This window comes from Podarcis bocagei (assembly GCF_964188305.1).
Source record: "Podarcis bocagei genome assembly, chromosome: 6".
Classification (NCBI taxonomy): Eukaryota; Metazoa; Chordata; class Lepidosauria; order Squamata; family Lacertidae; genus Podarcis; species Podarcis bocagei.
Genome location: NC_138130.1, coordinates 58,399,807 through 58,421,620, shown reverse-complemented (window position 1 = coordinate 58,421,620; position 21,814 = coordinate 58,399,807). Strand labels below are relative to the sequence as shown.

Below are 21,814 nucleotides of genomic sequence, written 5' to 3'. Positions count from 1 at the left end.
TTTTGGAAGGTGCTTGATTGCAAGAGAAGGCACTAAATTCTCACCCAATGCCACAAAGGAAGGGATGGCTTGACTTGAAATTCCAAGATGCACTTAATAATTACATTTAATGTACCCCAATATATCTATTCACTACATGCCACATGCATCTCCTCAGTGGTGGCTGTGTTGTAGTTAACATTCTCAAAATATAGCATACCAAATAAAGTCAGTAATAATTGGCCTCAGTTTCCCAGTGCTGAATTTAAACTGATTAACTGCAGCACAAGTTGCCCGCATAACCCAGAACTGTGTGTAATTGAAAGAGCCACACAGTGAAATAATTGATGAAGGAAGTATATGTTGTATAGAGATTTGTTTAAAGCATTACTGACCTATGTACACCCCTGGAGTATGGCTTATTCTCAGTACAGTAGCAAATGGGATGAAGGATGGTGCCATACAATTAATGACACCCTACTGAAAACTCATGGCAATGTCACCTTAAAGAACGTGAAAGAAAGAGAAGCAAAAATGTTCATTTGACAAATAGACCCAGGAGTGTCTTTTGCTGAAAACAAGTGATACTGTCTGCTTCAGAGATAAAACTTCAAAGTAAACAGGGCCAAAGATGAACACCCTAGCATTTGGTGCATCTGCAGACTGGATCAACAAGATCTCCAGTTATTTGCTAGAACATTTCTGTGGCTGAACAGATGATGCTGATTTGGAATTTCCTGAGCCAGCTGGTCTTTCCATATTACAAAGAATAGCTGCACTAACAATGCAGTGAGCTGCACACATTTCATGAAGGGACTGGCACTCTGATGACTCACAGATAAAACGCTTATAGGCCAACAAGAGTAAATGGGAATTAGGGAAGTGAGTAGTAAAGACTCACTCTATAGCGATGTACTACTGACATCTCCTCTGTAGTTACAGGAATTCTTTCTTAAAAGAGTTATATTATTTCTCAAGTTTACATGACCTTGTGCCAGGTAAACAGGAATTACAAAATGAATCTTCACTGGAAACTGAAAGTAGCTGAGGCAGTTAAAATCACACAACGTCTTGTGTGATCACCCCAGAAATGACTTCAGGATTTAGAGATGCTCTCAAAATGACTCAGTTGACTGTCTTCCAGAACAAAACAGTTGATTGCCCAGCAGATTCATGTCCAAAGGAAAGAAAGCCAGATTATGATGGAATAAAGGGGGAATCAAACTCTGCTGGGCATTTTAGCTCTAAACTTTTAGAACAAATGACAATGGGTTCTATGCTCCTTTCTGTTTTAGATTTATCTTGGCAAGTCCTTGCCCTAGTAGACCACAAGATATCAAAGATGGAGCCCATTCTGGAGATTCTGGACCAAATTATGTTAGTCCTTTGTATGCTATCTGCCATGTTTTGGTGGAACAGCTGATGTACAACTATGGTAAACCGAAGGGCAATTTAAAGTGGATACTTTCACGAAGAGAAATTCCAATAAATATAACAGTCAGAATTCCAAAGTGTAATGGAGCAAGATGATATGATCCTCTACATCTCAATTTTATTATTATTTTCATCAAGATATGGGATTCTACTCATATTGGCACATTCCAGTGGACCATATTCCAGATCTGTGCAAAGCTACTGTGTGAACTATATCTCAAGCATTATTCCCAGGATGTTTGAACAAAGATTGACTGCAGTTTTGTGAAAAGCAGCCTTTCAGGCTTTTTATTGCTGAAAACACTCATGACTTTGCCTAGGTCATCAGTTGTCCCTATGTGGGAATGAACATGGATAAAAAGTAGAAAAGAAGAATGCACATATCTGTAGCTTTTATTTTTTTGGGGGGGTGGTAATATCAAATGGCACACGTGATTTCTGCCTTTGTCCCTGTAAAGGGTCTTGGTTGTCAGGAAGGAACTGAGTAGTGAGGAGAGAGGTGCTCAGCCTGCCTATCAGCACATGTCCACTAGGTCAAAACCCATCAGTCAAAAGGGGACCCAGGCACCTTTGGGGCTGCTTAGAGCTCTAGAATCTGTGACTTGTATATGTGTGGTTCTATGTGTGTGACTGCATAGAGGACCTGATTAATGAACAACAATTTGGGGTAAGTGCAACCATTTTTTTGGATTTCCTGCACTTGTAAAAATAGCTGCTGGGAATGTTATACCCAGGGGCAGATAGTTTTCTGCACCAAGCAAAATGTAAATCTGTTTCGTCACCATCACCACCACCATCATCATCAACATCAATGTCAGCTACGTTACCCAAATTGCAATTAAATTATGATATTTTTGCAACTTCAGCACTTTTTGAACATTAATTAGCTCTTCAGGAAAAAAAAGTAAGAGAACACATCACTTTGTATTACTGCCCTAAGTAATTTACCTTTACATAATTAAAGCTATTATGGCATTGTTCTCAAATGTGGGCTGAAGTAGCTATAAGACTGAAGAATGAATTTGCCCAACAACAAGTGGACCTGCATTTTATGCACTTCTTTTCTGCAATCTGCAATTCTATTCCATTTATCATTAGTTATGGTAAAATTATGATAAGACTGTTCTTCTGTATTTTGCATTAAACCCTATATATCAATATATTTCTAGTGTGCTTACACAGTAACTTTCCCCTAGACTGTGTGATTTCTCCTCTCCTGTTTTGCTTTTCCTTCTAATGTCTTTCATTTTTTTAAAAAAGAAAATTTGTTTAAATAACTTTCACAAATTAACTTCAAGGCAGTGCCTATTTTCAGATAAACAACCACAGAAAAGTTGCTTAAGAAGAAAGGAAGGACGCCAGAACACATGGGGAAATGAGGTCTTTAGAACTGTGGAGTGAGTCTTCAGGGACTAGAAAATTAGACAGAAGGAGGCAGGGGGTGAAAGCAACAGTTCTTTAGGAACACAGGTGTTCCTATTGCTTGGTGTCCAAACAACTCACTAATCAGTCACAGCTCTGACTTCACTCGTTGACTATAATCACTGAAAGATGTGAGCAGCCAGACTGACATGTCATCTCACAGAAATCGCTTAGAAATTTGCCTCCATGTTTGCTTCATATCTTCCCTTCTGGGAGGTCTAGCACCTCTTTTTTAAATGGAATCTCAGAGTCCAGGACCCCTGCTCACTGCAGGTCTTGTAAATCAATACCTTCTGTACCCACCTCTTGGCAGCCCTGCCTGGCATAGAATCAAAGAATTATAGTTGGTAGTGACACAGAGTCATCTATTCCAATCCCCTACAATACAGGAATCATAGATCTAAAAATCCCTGACAGCTGGTCATCTAACCTTTATTTAAAAAACCTCCAGTGAAGGAGAGTACACAACTTCCCAATAGAGTCCATTGCAGTGTTGAACGGCTTTTACTACCAGAAAGTTCTTCCTAATGTTCAGGCAGAAACTCATCTCCTATAATTTGAATCTATGGGTCCAGATCCTACCTCTGGAGAAACAGAAAACAAGCTTCCTCCATCATTTATGTGATTGCCCTTTAGATATAAGTTGGCTATCATATTATATCAGTATAGACTCTTTTGGCTGGAATTCAGCATTGACCATGTAGAAATTTCTAAGATTGATATTCCCCTAGTTTTAAGTACATAGTCTAAGATCCAAAGAGTGTACCCAAGGACACAGATATGTTCTCTACATCAGTGTTTCCCAACCGGTGTTCCGCGGCACACTAGTGTGCCGCGAGATGTTGCCTGGTGTGCCGCGAGATGTTGCCTGGAGGGAGACGGGCGAGTCCAAAAAAGGTTGGTAAACACTGCTGTAACACACGCCAGCCGGGGTCTGCCTCCGCGTTGCATCAGCTTCCTCTACGTTGTAGAACGCAGAGTTCTTATTTTGGGAAGGTTTGAGGGGTCGGACTAAGCGGGTTGGGGGCTGGTCTGGGCTTCCGCTCCCTCCCCTCCCCACGGAGTGTACCTGCGGTGCAAGGAGGCGCTCTGAGCCACTGCTCTGGGAAAGGAAGGAGGGCGAGGCGGCCTGGCCAAGTGCAGGGGAGACCCGTAGTGGGGAGCAGGGGGAGGAGGAGGCACCGAGGAATGGAGGCGGGGGAGACTCCCTAGCTTTGCAGAAACTGCAAAAAAACGAGGCAGGAATTGGGTTTGTTTTTGTAGCTCAGGACGTGCTTCGCTTCTGGTGTGCCTAAGGCGGCCGCCCCAATTATCCCCTAGCCCATCTTTCCAGGTGCTGCCCCCCCTCCACAAAGGGCCATAGAACTGTAGAGTTGGCAGGGGTCCCAAGGGTCATCAAGTCTTAAGTTTCTCTTTCAAAAAGGAAACGTGGGTTAAAGCGGCGACGACGCCCCCCACTCACTTTCCTGCTCTGGCTTCCCTAACAGTTTTCCGAGTTGCGTCACTGGATCCAGCCCCCTTTTCCACAGGTGACACGGGGCTGGAGGGAGGGAAAGAGGGCTTTACGTCGCGCACAAAGGCAGCCTCCTAGAAGCGCTCTGGGCCGGCGCCGTTTCACCGAAGGCGCCGGAGGACCCCCACCCTCAGCTCCTTCAGAAAGGACTGGAGCGGAATAGTCCTATCTCTTCTTCCCCAACCCTTGTCGTTGGAGGAGTCCCTCAGTCCCTCGCTTTGCTGCCTCCTCCCCCCCCCAAAGCTTGGAGGTTCCCCGGCAAGGGGGAGGGAAAAAATTGAAACTTACACTTTCGTGCGTCCCTCCCGGCGTGGCACTGCGCGCTGACGTCACGGGGCTGTAATGGTGGTGTGCCTCGAGATTTTTTTCATCAAACAAGTGTGCCTTTGCCCAAAAAAGGTTGGGAAACACTGCTCTACATCATGGGGCAGAATGTTTGTGATACAATGAGGATTCAATATAGATTCAGTAAAAATATTATTAATAATAATTAAATTTGTATACTGCCCTTCATCTGAAGATTACACGGTGGTCCACAACACAAACATATGAAATGAGAACAGAAGAATACATAATAAAACAAAACTGATAATAAAAACAGACCAATAATGCCTCTCCCACAAACAGATTTAAAAAGTCGTAGAGTATTATCAGCCAAAAGCCTGTTTGAAAAGTTTTTGCCTGGCATGAAAGGATATATTATGAAGCTGCCAGTTGAGCCTCCCTGGGAGAACGTTCTACAAATGGGGAGCTACCACAGAAAAGTCCTGTCCCAGGGTTGTCATGTTTCAAAAACAGGTTTTGTTTTGTTTTTTGGACAACAGAAGCTAGGCTATCCTTGTCCAGGTAAAGGTGCAGCTGGGTTACTGGCCAAACCTAACAGAAGCTAAACCATGCTAGCAAGGCCACCTGAGCCTCAAGAGACAGCTGTGGCTCCAGAAGTAATCTAGAGATAAGAGTGAACAGGGGATTAACGTCTGATACTCTGAAAAGGCCATTTTCTACACTGGGCGACTGAGAAACTGTCAGCTCCTGGGAACCTGAACAAGGATGGGCAACTTATCAGTAGAGGAATCAACATTTTGCCCAAAAGCCACGTAAGAGCCCTGATGGGTATGAGCCTGAAAAGCATCCCTTTTTCTAACAATCTCTGAGGCAGTTATATTTTATGACTGAGAAAGATTTCTGTTTGCCAGTGGAAATTTAATCTGGTGTGTGATCTACTTTCTGGCCTTAAGAAGAGTTGTTCATTCAAGGCAGGAAGAAAAAAACATGCTCTAATTGTTTGAACCAATAAAGTTTTAAAAGATCACAGGAGATCTGAGCGCTGATAATTCTTATTTTAATTCTCTGTTTTATTGATGAAAGTGTTGCCTTGAAATCAATAGTAATTTTGCCACTTCATACCTCCTCCATGGGAAAGGAATGTGTTTTGATAAGAGGTAGTGCCTTTAAGAACTTAAGGTGACTATGGCAGATGTAATGAGACTAAGTTGTTAATAAGATCAAGAACATTCAGTTTTGCAAATACATTGTTGGACATTCCATTGACTGTTGGCATCCTTCAGGAAATGTTTGATGAGCAAATAAAAGTGATTAGAGCTAAGATTGATGAAATGGTGAATGAAAGCAGACCAGAGAAGGATGAAATGGAAAGCAGAATTGAATATGACACAGAGACTTCAGAGAACAATATGGAGAAAAGATTGCCAGAAAAGGAGGGTGAAATTGTAGAGTTGGAGGCAGTGGTTGGTGAAATAGAAGAAACCCTTCACACAGGAGTTTAGAGAAATGAAACAGCCAAATGCTGGAGTCCTGATGGAGTAGAATGAAGTGTAAACAGAAGGGTAATTTTTAAAAATCAAGATGCAGAACCATGGCAAATTCATCAGGAAATGGAAGAAACTGAACTGGGTGTGAATTGATGAATACATCATAAGTAAAGTACTATGGAATATTAGTTTAATATATGATCACAGCAGAAAGAGTCTTATGTGGACAAATATGGAAAGAGTTATTATTGTTTAATATGGAGGAATGGTAGTTGAAGTTATTGGAGAAGAAGTTGATACGTTTGATTGGATAAAAACCATTTCAGACTTTTATTAATATCAAGAATTAGAGAACCATTGTTAAACTTTTTGTGTGAAAATGAAAATGAATTAATTTGAGACATTTGGGTCAGAAGATTGGGGGGGGGATGCCTAACAGAAAGTAGATCAGTTGGATGTCATTCTAGAATGTCTATTTTGAATTATTTATTTTATGTAACTGACAGACAGACAATCAAAATTCCTTTATATTTTTCTTCTTTTTTCATTTTCTTCCATTCTTTTTTGTTTTCATTTGGTGTTTTCTCTTCCTCTTCCTCTCTCTGTTTTTGTTTTTATTCAGATTAGTTTCTTTTAATTTGTTGCATTATGAAAAAGCTTTAATAGTTTTATTTTTTTAAAGAGTATTTTTCAAGAAAATACAAGTTACATATCAATTGTGGCTAACATCATGTAATACTCATCTTCAAACACCAATGGTAACATGTACACAGCTTCAGTCATGTTACTGTTCTTTGCACAGCCCAGCTGAATTGTAGAAACAATTGAGGCTTCCATGATCCAGTACAGATGAATGATAAACTCTAGACATCTTTTGCCAGCATAGGCACATTGAGATAATTGTGATATGAAGAGCTGTGAAAGAGAGATACCCAAGGGAGGAAGTCTGAGTGTAAACTTCAGTGGTGCGCCAAAGAAAACAGGTTATACTGTAAGGGTTGTTTATCAAAAAAGGGATACTGTGATTAGAACCTGCCAAGCAGAACCTGGAGTAAGAAACCATTGTGGGTCTCTGAGTCCACCCTGTAGGGTTCTATGGGAAAGAAATATTGACACTCAGCTCTGCTTCTTCCTCTCTGTCCTATTACCACTCAACATGTTACAGCATCTACAGTGCAGTAGTTACATTGCCACACCAGTATGCTCTGTAAGAACTATAAGTGGGTAAATTATATGGTTCTTTCTAGGAATGGGTTTGGAGAATACAGTTCACATTTAAAGGTGAATTTATCAAACTCAGAAACAAACATGTTTCTGAAATGCTATGGGAATGGAAACACGACTATTCTTTGAAATTCGCCCTTATCTGACTTTTTCACTTCAGTTCTCTAACTAATTAAAAATGAATTTGTTAGGAACAATTGTGCATAGGATAAATTCACTGCAAAAACATGTACTGCATAGAAAAATATGTTTATTAGGAGAAAATCACACAATTATTAAATCTGACACTATTTTGTGATATTTTTCTTGACCTAATAAAATTATTGCCCTACTGTGGAGTGTGTAATTTTTCTTATGGACCAACACTGCTATCTTTCCTTTTTGTGCTCCTTTATTTCAAACCCTCCATATTAAGCTGCTCACATTCTTAAATAATTTGGAAAGCACCGCCTCGTTTCAAAAGTAGAGGACATTTCAAAGCAAGAGAACTGTGTAGTAGCCATTTCTTCCCATTTCTCAGATGTGGCATCTACTGTCTCAGAAACAGAGACCTGATCAATGCTGTTGGGTTGTGCTATGTTGCTCCTAGTTGCTGTCGTCTGAGAGATGTCTAGAAAGTGCCTTTGCTCAACCAGCTGAGAGATCCTAGAGATCTAGAGTTAGGAGTCAGCAGTGAGGTGGCTAAGTTTGCTGCCGACACTAAATTGTTCAGGGTTGTCAAAAACAAAAAAGAGAATTTGAATAAAGGACCTCTCCAAAGTGAGTGAATGAGCAGTAAAATTGCAAATGCTATGCAATATAAACAAGTGTAAAGTGGTGTATGTTGGACCCCACAAAAATCTTAATTTGAGGGGTCTGAAATGGAAGTGACAGAGCAGGAGTGAAGTCTGGGAGTCATACTAGCTAGCTAGTCAAGCTATGGAACTCTTTCCCCCAGGAGGCATTGACGGCGAGCAACTTGGGTGTCTTTAAAAGATGATTAGGCAAAGTCATGGAGGAGAGGGCTATCCATGGCTTCCAGCTATAGTGGCTATGCTCTGCCTCCACAGCTGGAGGCAGCAATGCTTCCAAATACCAGAGTGCTCTTGTGCTCATGTTCTGCTCACTGGTTTGCCACAGGCATCTGGTTGGCACTGTGAGAACAGGATGCTAGACTAGATGGGCAATTGGCCTGATCTAGCAGGCTATTATCTCCAAGCCCTTCTTAGAGAGGTGTCCTGTCTGTATCACAACAGCTTCCAATATTTCTTTCTAATGGAAAAAAGAAACTAGTTGGGGAAAGTAGTATAGGTCAGGCTAAGTGGAGCATGCCTGCTGGGAAATGCACACCTCTTCTGAGCAGCATGTCACCCTCCCCAGCATAAAAATAGGCTGATGCCTCAGAAGCTTATGTGCTGATCGAGAGGCATCTGGAGTAATTTTCCAATGGGATGTGAGAGGGCTAAGGTGAGTCATGGCTATTGACCAGAAAGAGCAGCAGAAAGTCAGAAACCCAACATGAATTGCTTAGAAATCTTACATTTAAAGTCCTGTAGGATAGAGGCGTAGAAAATTCTGTTAGCTGAATTTGCTATATATGCTTATAATGATAGGGGTGTTGGATCTATTGGATCTCCCTTGGAGAAGGAGGTATGAAATCAGAGGCTTCCTCTACTGTATGTTGTTGTGGAAAAGTTCACAGCCAGTTTCTCTCCAACACTGGAGCACTAATGTCAAAAATGGTGATGGGAACATTTATGTTTGCGCATGAAACTGTCCCCATCATACTCCCAGAACTGGAGCAAACCCAGTCCTGGATCTGATGTAATTATTTCTCTCTCATTGTGAAACTGTTTAAAAGACAAAAAAATCCAGAACTAATATATACTCCCACTCACCCACCATTTCTGCTCTGCTGGTGATTTGTAGGGCACAGGAAGAGAAAGATTCACCCTCCATTTGTTCTTCCCCAATTCTGCTCTTTGATCAAAGACTGGAGGTTTCAAAGACACTTAGGCTGCAATCATCACCCTACATACTTGAGAATAAGCTTCATTTGATTCAATAAGAGTTATTTCTGAGTAGACATGGCTAGAACCGAGGTACTTCATTGGGAGGAAGATGGATTACATCCATCTAATTCATAATCAGGATAGACCCACTGGAATTAATGGACTTGAGTTATATATGTCCATAGATTTCTGTGGCCCTGCGCTGAACCTGAATAACATTTTTTATTTCCCAGTGCAACTTATTTCTTACATAACATGAATAGATAAATGGTATTTTGCTATTACCAATCAGATAAGGTCATTCATGTGATAGAGCTTTGGGCTTCATACATGCCACCACCATCCATATACATTGCATGCAGAACCTGCACAGTGTAGCAAGATATGCCAAACTGATTTATAGCTCAGCCACTTCAATAGGATTTCTACCAACACTTTAAAAGATGAAAATTGCATAGCCTCTCAGTACTTCCAAAGTAACGGAACAGAAAGAGCTGTATCTAACTAGTATGTACTTCAGATCAGCTGAAGGCAACATAATGACTCATAATTTATTGCCTGCACCTTGGCAAGGTATTAAATGTAGGTGAATGGGAGGCCATTTTGTTCCATTGCAATCTTGCAAAATCAGATTTTGACTGGGTTCTGATGCATCTGAGTAGTACACTGATCAGCAATATTGTGGTAACATGGCATCTTGGCTTGTCTAATAATATCAGTAGAAGGACTAAAATGGGATTAGCAGTGGTGTGGTTCCACCTGAAATTCATATTGTTGTCCTAGGGCTCTTATGGTGCACTTTTACTGAAAGTATATTCAGTATCTTAACCTAGTAATTCCTCCTACTTCAGATGATATTTGTTTCACGTTTTTTTAAAAAGGGCCCTTCATTTACCTACATTTTCAACATTTTAAAGTAATTGGTTTAAGTAAATGTCTTTGACATTGTATAAATATTGCATTAATTATTTTTTCTCTTTTTTCTTTCTCACTATCACTGTTTCCTTTTAATTTTCTTTTTTCACATTTTATAATATTTTTTTTTCATTTTTGTCAATTTTTTTCTTACACTTCTGATTTTTATATCAATCTTCATCAAAGCAGATACCTGCTGCGAAGCCCGTAAAGGTGGAAATGGATGCCAGTCACGGCAGCTGAATGCTGCTGGCTTTGTTTTCCTTATAGTCATAAGTCTATTGTGCACGTTTTCATATTGGTGGTGAACCATGCAGAACATTGTACGAGGTTTTTCTTTCTTTCTGTGAACTTCCTATTTAAGGGGAAATAACAGACCTGGATACTATTGGACTTTCTGGAGCTCCTTTAAAATATTTGTTATATTACATCAACATGAAAGCAACTGAAGAAACTATGCATGAATGAATGTTCCTTACGAGTGGCTTTTTTTCATTGGGGAAACCCTAAGAATGTTTTCAGAAGTGATGCTTAAATCATCTTTTGTATTTCATGCATATGCAATTTGAATGTAGAATCTTCACGGTATAGAAGTAGAATCAGTTCAAAATGATAGATTCTCAGCATCACTTGTGGAAACAGTTTCAATCTTATGGCAAACACACAACATGATTAGCTACTTGTAGCATGGTTTGGAGTAAAATGTTGCCATTCTGTCTCAATTATGTTTCTTTGCAAAACAACAACAGCAACAACCACAAGCATAGTTATTCATTGGCCCATGGGTTGACCTGTAGTTCAATTTTATCACATGACTTGAATAGTCTATTAGAATACTTTGGTTTCATATATGCCACTATGCATATTGCTGTGCCTTTATTAAGATGTATTTATATGCTCTTTGTTATTTCTTATGACATTGTTTGTTTTTTGTTTTTAAAGCAAGGTGTTGAAGTTCAGCCCTTTCTAAAGGACTATTAAATATAGTTGGGACCTCTTAAATACCCATAAAGAGTTTTACTGTCCCTACCTGTGTTTTTCCAGTCACTGTGCTGTCAGGGAGAGCCTGTTTAGACATCCCTGTACAATGTTATTTCTGACATTAAAGTCCATGGGGAAACCTGCAGAAGCATATTGGAATGCATGCAGAACTTCAGGCCGGAGCGTTTTTGCCTAATATATATTTTAACATAGTTTAGATTTATATGTATATATATATTAAAAAACAAACAAGCAGCCATTTCGTACCTCTATAGGCTTTGTAAGTTCCCCAGGCAACCCTTTTCTATTTTTCCTTCCTATCACAATTCTTCAGACAACTAAAACCTCTCTCAGAATACCGTCCCAAGACTGAGAGTAAAATATACTATTTATTGTAGGTAAAATGCAGCCATTCCTGCCTTAACTAATACTTCTTTACAAAAAAATAATAATCATTCCCATATGAGACAGTTAATAATTTTACACTAAATGTTGTTACTTTTCAATACATCCACCAGATTAGATATTGGTGATAATTCCATTAACACAGTAATAGGCAATATTTTATATTACTGGCCTTATTAGTATGTAAATTATTGGAATGACAGGGATTAATTTATAGGGAAAGGCCTTTCTTTTTATGTATTAAGGGTAAAACACATTCTTTCATATAAATACATATAAATGTTCAGCTAATATAAAGGAATAACCCACTAAAACATATATCTAGAAATACATATTGAAGTAAAGATCCCAGATAAATAATTATAATACCTGATGATTTTAAACTACCATATATCAATCCTCTAATAAAATTCATCATTGGATTCTGTTTCATACTATTCAGTATCTCTATGTGAAATTTAAAATCTAACTTTAAATAATAACCCAAAGGCCACAGGTCTTATTGTATAGTTTCTGTAGTTATGTCACTCAACAGCATCAGAACTGAGATATCCATATGCCTCATTTCACCTGTGTCACATCTGTTCCTATTGCTGGAGGAAAATTTCTATTACCCTTGGAAAAGGAGCACTTTCCCCATGTGGATTCAGCACTCTGGAAATTACTTCCCATTTTACTATGTAGCAATTATGGTATGCTATGCTATGCTCTCATTTACCTAAAAAAGGTATAAAGCAAGATTTGCACCTCCTCTCCACCAAAGGAATTTCTTTCTCTAAAACAGTGTGAAAAACACATTTTCAGACTCTGTGTAATACTTCTCAAATATGGAAATCAACAGGGAACAGAATTTCATATCTTCACTTCTTAAAGGTATCAGTAAATTCATGCTTGCTTAGAGCTTTGCACCTCTGAAATGTTACTTTATGAAATTTGGATTACATCTGGAAGCAGCTAGTGGACTGTTCTGAGGCTATGATTCTCCCCTTCCTTTTTACCCTTACTGTATATCAGTTATTATTTCCAAACTTCTAATACATTAAGGACTCAAATTGTTCCATTTCTTGCCATGATGCTTCCTGATAAATCCTTCAACTGACAAGCATAAAAATAATCAGCAATATGCCCGTCTATCCCCCTTAAGGCAACAATGTAGGATGTAACTCTTGTTTAGCCTCATTAAAGTATTTATTTTAGTTTGCCATTTCATTAATGTATTGGGATAATTAAATAATTGACATTGCTTGAAACAGATAATTTTTGGAAGTGCTGCCCAAGATAAACCACACCCCATCCATATTTATAACTCTCCCACCCCCCACACAATTTTTATTGGTTTTTAAACAGATACACGAAACATTAAACACTTATCCAGTTGTACATCTAATGGTGTTTGTTCTATTCAATGACTCTAGACATAAACTTCAACATTCAACATTCATACTTAATGCAACCTCTTCAGAACATTGGAGGTGGAAATATTGGTTCATTTAATCATCTTTGGTAGGAATAGAGTATTCTCCATTATATCCACAATTATAACTTCTTAACACATACAAACACACACACACATACACCCCACACAAAGTAGTTTATTACACATAAATATAACATGAGAAGAGCCTGCTGGATCAGGCCAATGGTCCATCAAGTCCAGCATCCTGTCTCACAGTGGCAAACCATTTGCCTCTGGGAAACCAGCAAGCAGGGTTTGAGAACAAGAGCCCTCTCCCCTCCAGTGGTTTCCAGCAACTGGTACCCAGAAGCAATGCTGCCTCCAACTATGGAGGCAGAACATAGCCATCATGACTAGTAGCCATCGATAGCTCTCTCCTCTCAGAACATGAGCAAGTGATCAGATGTAGGATTAGATCCAAGTGTCTCCGATATTTTTTAGTCCACACAAATGGGAACTTTGATTTACTCTCCCCTTGCCCTTAGTTGTTAAAGTAATATACTTTTCTGAGTTATCATGGTTAATAGCAAATCAAAATGCTTCTCTAATGCAGGTGTGGGAAATCTTTGGCTCTCTAGATTCTACAGTTACAGCTCTCATAATCCCTGGCCATTGTCCATGTTTGCTAGGGCTGATGGGATATGCTGTTTAGCAACATCTGCAGGTCCAAAGGTTCCCCAGAGAGCTACTGGGGTGATGTTTTCAGTTCTGAAAAACATAATATTATAAGAGATACATGATATCCTATGACAATGGTGATATTTTACTAGTCTGATTATTTATTTTTATTTCATTTGTATGTTTTACTTAGCGTAGCATGCTGGTATTCAAGAACAGGGAAAAAGGACATCTCTGACTGGTTTTCCTATATAAAATTTTAATTTTGCCCACTGAGAGATTTGCTCAGTTATTCAGTCTTTCTTGCATCAACCATAGATTTCTATAAAGAAAGTTATTTCTTCAAATTAATCATTTTTACGTATTAAATAGTCAGACATTTTATATAGTCAGACAATTTACACTACTTACCTTTGGGCATCTAATAGGTCTGATGATTAAGCAACTACTATACAGGTAGGTAGGTCTAATAAGTTTGTTATGTTTTTAATATACCAGGGAATACATTTTTTTCTAAAGGCAAAAATAGATTACATGAAAATTGTAGGATAGTAATAAACTTATCATTAATAATAATAATAATTTATTATTTATACCCCGCCCATCTGGCTGGGTTTCCCCAGCCACTCTGGGCAGCTTCCAACTGAATATTAAAAACAGTACAGCTTCAAACATTAAAAGCTTCCCTAAACAGGGCTGCCTTCAGATGTCTTCTAAAAGTCTGGTAGTTGTTGTTCTCTTTGACATCTGGTGGGAGATATCATTCAATCTGTGTTTCAAATACAGAACATAAGATTGAAACTTCTCAATGGTCAGTGATATCCACTTATGTATTGTATTTAGGAAAGTAAATGTTCTATTTCACATTATTTTTATGGGTATCATTCAACATATCATTCATATTGGGAACTTCACTAGCCAATTTATAATTTAGCAAATAATACCTAGCAACTGTTTTGCAACTTCAAAACCTTAATGAGCTACACTTGATATGTTGTTTTATATAACTTTCTTCACTCCTAAAACCTTTAGTAATATGTTGGGAATCTGCATTAGGCAGATGTCCTAAAAATACTTAACCATGTGCATATCCTCTCTGCTAGTGTATATGCTTTAAATATGCATAAGCCTAAACATCTTGATGAATTGAAGCCTGTCAGTTTGACTGGCCTGTCAAAATTAATAAGTAAATAATCATTTAGATACTAGATGTTGCTGTTAGTTAGCATCCTTTCCTTCTACGATCTGCACGTCTTGTTAATATAAACCTACTATGGTTCCTATAGAAATATAACAATAGAACTTAAAATAGGACTGGGAATTTTTAAGGAGGGGTGGCCAATGTAGTGCCTTCCAGATGTTGCCTGCAACTTTCATCAGCCCCAGCCAGCATGTGGCCAATGGTCACATCTGGAAGGAACCACTTGGGCTATATCTTATACAGATGTTCAGAAACATATGAGGTTGTTCCACAACTCACAGAGAGAGGGTCTGTTTAAGTGTCACCCTCCCTGTGAAACCACGTTCCCTGTGAGTTGCAGGAAGCATATATATTAATGCAATGTTGGCACTAGCTGAAAATGCATTATTATTATTTTGAGTGTTCTGCTGGCTTCTAATGCCAATTTGTTTTTTATTGTAATTTTATTGTAATTCCGCTTTTTTGTATACTGCCTTACTGCTGTGTATGAATAATGCTCTAGAAATATTTTAATAAATGAATAAATAAATTTTCCCATATAATTTGTCTAATCAGTCAGCAATGAGGCTGCCTATAGCATTGTTGATTCTAATAAGAGCTTGAAATTGCATGTCTCCATACAAGCAATAAAGAGCCATGCCCGCTGAAGTAGTGAAGTACCATATATAAATGGAACATATAGAAAGCATACTATAGGATATATAGAGAAACAGAGGGGATTGCTACCAAATGTGTGTCATCTGCATTGCCCCCCCCCCCTTATTACAGCTATTAGTCTATATGGGCACTAATGAGTAGCAACAATTGGTTGTTCTAGATAATTTAGGCCTACTGTCTTGCTACTATGACATAGCTTCTCAGTTACATCAGGGAAGTGAACTCTCAAAAAATATCTGGAAGCAAGGCAGCAGCAGACTACCTCTTTCTTACCAAAGAGACAACACTGGAAACATGCGAGCTATCTTATTTGGAAAGGAACACTTCAGTGGGTGGGTTTGGAGTAGAATCAGCTGTACTGCCCTTTACATTGACCATGGCAAAGGCATTCATGACTTTCAGGCATTCAGACTGAATGTAAGTGAAGCGTAGGTGCCAAGCATTGGGTGACCTAGATGCCCCGGCATCCACAACTTTTTTCTGGGTGCTTGGTACCCACACTGCAGGCTCCGATGTGACCTCTGGTTTCTACCCAAAGTCGCGCTGGAGGCCCAACCAGGCCTTCTGACAGCACTTTCAGTACAAACCAGAAGTCTCGTTGGAGATCGTGGGAGGCCTTGGGCACGATCTCTGAGGCGTCCAAGGCCCTGCCAGGCCTCAGAAGCTCTGCTGCAGCGCACTGATTAACATGACATCATGACACCGCAATGTCATGTTATGTTGCAGGTGCCATTGGGCACCCCTGGGATGAAGAGTCCCTACACCTTCTCTTGTCATCTTTCAGTGAGGCTTTCCCTGTGGACAAAACAAGGGGCAGGATCATATTCACAGCTCCTGATCCAGCTCTGACCTATCTCAACACTGAAAAATATTGGTGAGGAGTGAGTAGGGAGAAGGTGATGGGATGCTGTGATTGTGGAATGGGAAGTTAAACACCTGAGTGCTCAGATGAAGGGCAGAAGGGCTGCTGAATGAGGGAGGGAGAGCCATGAAACAGAGTCTGAGTTGTGAAGGGGAGGTGCTGAAGCAAAGGAAGCAGAAATAGGTTGGGGAAAGGGGAAAGAGATGGTGTGAGTCCAGAGACTATTACGCCAATCTGATCCTTTTACAGGCATTTAACTAAATAGTAAGTACTATGTGAGTGAGTAATAACATATTTCTCTAATTATTGCAACATATTTTTATGGGGTTTTTTATTAGAGGCCCACACCAATTCTCTAAGAATTTAAAGGTGTGACAAGCAGGGCATCATTTAAAGCTAAATCTCTAGGCAGCAATACAGCTACCCTCCCTAAAGCACCCACTAATTCACAAAGTTCAAAACTGTGTGTGATATCCAGCTTCAGCCATGCCCAGAGTAGACACACTGAAATAAACTGAGCATTGTATATCGATCTTAGAATCGGTTAGCATTTTATTTGTTCTTGTATTTCATAATCCTTAAAAGACATCTACTTAGCATTAAAGCTCTGGATACAAAAACATGTTGCTGTCCATTAATGTAAACTCTTTATTTCAGTAGTCAAATTACAGGAATGTATATTTGCAGGTTGTAAAATAATTGGGTTTTTTTATATAAAGTTGGTCTTAACATTATTTTGTTATTTTCTTTTAGTTACTAATCATATTTGAATTGTAACACATAAATCAAGCATATCCAGCATATGTCTAGTTCACTTAAAGCAGATGTGAGGAACCTCTGGCTTTCAAGATGTTTCTGTACTACAGCTCCCAACAGCACCAGCAAGTATGGTCAGTGGTAATGGATGATGGGAGTTGTATTTCAGCAATGTTGGAGCACCAAAGGTTCCCAACAGCTGGCTTAAGCTAGTCTAGCCTGGTTCAAACCAGAGTTTGATCCTAGTTTGCTTTAACTAGCTTTGGTTAGAGCAAACCACAGTTCCCCAAGGTCAGATGTAATGGGGAACTGTGGTTTTAAAGTTCATGGGTCACTGCTTCTCATTCCCAATAAGCCATGATTTTAGGTGTGGGTGTGGGGTGTAGGGGTGTGTGTGTGAGAGAGAAACTGTCCATACTAAATATCTTCTCTGGAATGCTATTTAAAAACAAAACTCTTTCCAAATGTAGAAATATATAGTTTTAAAGTAGTTTATGAAGCACTGTGTAACTCTTTATTCATTCATTCATGTCTCATTGACATTCTGTCTCAATAGCTTTTAGTACACACTGATGGTTACTGTCATGCATCATATCTTTTCCTTAAAACAAGTGTGTGCATTGTAAGTGTAATGTCCCAGAAAATCTTCCCAAGTGTAATGTCAAAAACATTTGTAACCTTATGCACGTCTTTCATTACTTGTTTAATGTCCATTTTGTTTTATGTAATCTTTACGCCATTTTTGTAATAAAGAAAAGTGATGTAACATTCATTTAGCAGTAGTTTCTTTAATTATATATAAAGATACTGTTGTTCTAATTCACACGTTTCCACATCACAGTTAATTGTATAACATTCTTCTCAGGACCCCCCCCCCCTTTTTTTAAAGTCAAAGGACAGTATTGTCTTATCAGTAAAATATTGAAGAAAACACAATCATCGCATTGCGGTTATTGCTTCTTATTCTGAACCCTACCAAATGTAATGCAGCTATAAGAACAGTCTAGTTCAGCATCTGGTTCTCACAGTGACTAGCCAGAAGCCTATGGGAAACCCACAAGCATGACCTTAATCCATTTGTAATGCCCAGAAACTGCTATTCAGAGGCATACTGCTTCTTTACAATGGACATAGAACCTAGCTTATCATGAAGATCTTTCAGTAAAACATAATAGTGTTCAGATTGTGTGTGTGTGTGTGCGCGTGTGCATGTACGTGTATGTGTGTGTCTGAGTATAACATTTAAAAAACCAAGCAAAATTGTCAGCTCCTATTAACAATAAAAATAATCTATCAGTTATCCTTAGGCCTCAACTTCAAATCAACCAAAGCTGAGACCCACCTGAATCAGGTTGACTTGGCTTGAGATTTGGTCAAATCTGGGATACAGCCCTAGTACAATAGTATTGTGGGGGTGTGACATGTATACATCAGTTCAAACTTGGCTGTACACATGGCAGCAGCTAGGAGGAAAGGTGCTATGCCATACAACATAAGAATTTCAGGCCTGTGATTTTGGTAGCATTTTCAAAAGAGCTGCACAAGTGCCTGCTTCCTTATTAAACTTGTGTATACCTGTTCCGTCTTAAGTCAGAGACCTGCCTTAAAGCATCATGGGAGTGGGGGTGAACAACATATGGTGCTCCTCCAGTAAGATTCCATACCTTTCAGTCCAAGAATCACATTTTTCACAAGGAAACTTATGTGGACTGCATGTCAGCTGTGGGCAGGGCCAGAAACAAAAGTGGGTGGAGCAATGGAGGTGACTCTTGCCCTTGGTAAACTACAGCAGCCACGTGAAAGACAGGGGCCCTCTCTTCACATAGACATTTCCCCATCCTGCATATAGGAAATCAAGATGCATTTTCAGAGTTAAAGCAAAACAACCCAAGGAAGGCACAGAGCAGGGACATGGTCTAGGGAGAGAGGGTGTGGCCTGGGAACAATCCCAAGGCCCTATTATGCCAGGAGAGCTGGATTCAGTCCCAAGGGTGAAGATTCCCTTTTCCTATTCTGATTCCAACATATAGATGTGCAGAGGAAAATAACACATGAGGAATAGCTCTTAGCAACTGTTTAATTAATTTTTACTCTGATAATTTATTAATCATATTAAAAAAAGAAAATCCTACTTGTAATCCAAGGAGGGCACAGTGTCTGACAAGCTATATAGAGTCACCACCCTGAGATTTTGTTGGTAATACTTTCACCTTCCAAAGCTTGGTCTTCAATATCTATTATTTCAAATTGAAATAAACTGGGACCAGTAAGAAATATTGTTTGTATTCCATTCCCATTTACTGAACCATCATTTGAAACGAATGTCATGGTGATTTCAGCATCTTTTAAAATTAGTAATTATGGGCTGTAGGCAATGCTAGTTCGACTCAGAGTAGATACATTCAAACTAATGAACACCACTAACAAATGCATTTCAATGAGCTTATTCTGAGTAATACTAGCATTGGATACAACCCTTTATTCCCATGCAGGTAAATATTACAACAGATTACATTAAGGCCCTCTTTTTCTAAGCTAAAACAGCAGAATAGACCAGTGCAGGTAATGAGTGGTCTACATAATTTACATGGCTTCCTGAAGTATTGAACTGGTTGGATGCACTGCCCATCTGAGCCCCAAGTTGTCACATGCAGCTAGTTTCCTGCAACCACAGGTAATCAGAATCATTTTTAAAATGCTGTACTTTAAAATACAGCTTTGTGGCGTCCTACTGATGTTATTAGAACTCCCATCAACCTCACCAGCATGGCCAATGATCAGAGATGTTGGAAGTTTTATTCTAATTACATATAGAAGAAGCCATGTTGGCTACCTCTGCTATATATTGATGGGTACTACCTGCGAATACTAATTTTCACATGTCATCTCATTTATCTGATTCTGCTTTGATGGAATATTTTCAGAACAAAGCCCTCTGTCATAGATAACATATTTATAATTAAAAGGGTTGGGAGTGATAACACATTCAAAAGTTTTTGAGAAACTCTTATTGAACCTGGTGTAGTGATGGCAAAAAAAAAAAATTATAGTTAACTTGACAGGACCATAGATAAGGCATGCTATTTTCATTTATGAAAAGCTAGTCATATTTGAAAGTGATAGAATTGTGGAACCAGTACATTTTTGACAAATGTCAATCAAACTAAACACAGGATCCAAATTAGCAAATTTTATACAGCCCACTATTTTAAAATCTGTGACTAGCTTGCAAAATGTTGAATTCTCAATTTCAAATTGCCGACGCTCAATTCACTAGAATTAAGTATGAAAATATGTGATCAACTGAGATTTCAGATTTTCATTACACAGAGTATTGCCCATAAAATTCAATATTTTATTTCCTTTCTTTACAATTTGATGTATGTTTGCTTCATAACTGCATTGCTTTGCAAAACCATCTCTCCTTATTCTGCTTTATGCAAAGGCTTTCATTTTCTCTGTAGCAATTTATGTAACAGTAGCTCTAGCTCTATGATGGTGATCACCACAAGAAAGTGGTGGAGAAAATTCTACAGAGTTGCTAATCCGCCCTTAGGGGGAGAGAAAAAAAAAATCTGAGCTTTTTTTATGGGAGGGGGAAAGTCTGCTTTGGTTTATTTTGCTTTTTGCACACTGGACATCTTTAGTTGAGAGTTGGGTCTCAGAATCTGTCTCCAATTATGTGAAAATAAAAAAATTCCTTCCAGTAGCACCTTAAAGACCAACTAAGTTAGTTCTTGGTATGAGCTTTCGTGTGCATGCACACTTCTTCAGATCTGAAGAAGTGTGCATGCACACGAAAGCTCATACCAAGAACTAACTTAGTTGGTCTTTAAGATCTGAAGAAGTGTGCATGCACACGAAAGCTCATACCAAGAACTAACTTAGTTGGTCTTTAAGATCTGAAGAAGTGTGCATGCACACGAAAGCTCATACCAAGAACTAACTTAGTTGGTCTTTAAGGTGCTACTGGAAGGAATTTTTTTATTTTGACTATGGCAGACCAACATGGCTACCTATCTGTAACTGGATCCAATTATGTGATCAGGATTTCCAAGAGGGCTGGAAGTAAGGACTTCTCCCTTCCCCAGCTATTTGTCATCATTAAGGGGTTGCATCCCAAAGAACAGACGCAATGCAGAAGCTTGTATGCGAGTTTCTTTGGTGGATTGGGGGGGACAACAAAGAAACAAGAGAGAAAATAATCTCTGCAAGTGTCATGAAACAATGTAACATGAAGAAATGCATCTCAATGCATTTTGGATATAAACTGCTCATTAGGGGCAACTTGAAGATAATGTTTGTTGTGCTGCTTCTTAGGCTAATTAAGTTTAGCACCTGTTGAGGTTGTCTCCTTTCTTGCTTATATCCCTTCGTGAATCAGATCACTTCTTGTCTCCTTCAACCATGAAATTCTAATCAGTTCTGTTGCTAATGGGATTAGAACTATTAATTGCTCCACTCAATTAATTAATAAATTAAAACATCACATAATAAAAAAAACCAAGAACTTAAAGTGAAAGAATAAAGGGATGTGCTATTCTCAGCAGGAGCAAGATGATTAAATGGGGCTTTATAGTTTTAGGAACTCACCAAAGAGTGAGTTGAAAGCACATGATCAGACCATA

General features: G+C 38.9%; 1 protein-coding gene across 3 annotated transcripts in view; it reads left to right on the top strand.

Moving 5' to 3' along the window:
* Positions 1 to 21,814, top strand: part of NCAM2 (neural cell adhesion molecule 2) — a 206,491-nt gene that overhangs the window by 176,069 nt on the left and 8,608 nt on the right. The window contains exon 16 of one of the 3 annotated variants that reach the window (XM_081199629.1): positions 10,440 to 13,079. The exons of 1 other annotated variant lie outside the window; for it this stretch is intronic. In XM_081199629.1, coding sequence (XP_081055755.1) covers positions 10,440 to 10,558 — 119 coding nt within the window. In that variant the 3' untranslated portion in view covers positions 10,559 to 13,079. Of the gene's footprint in view, positions 1 to 10,436; positions 13,080 to 21,814 lie in introns of those variants that run through there. One more of the 3 variants, XM_081199628.1, reaches the window with a different exon arrangement.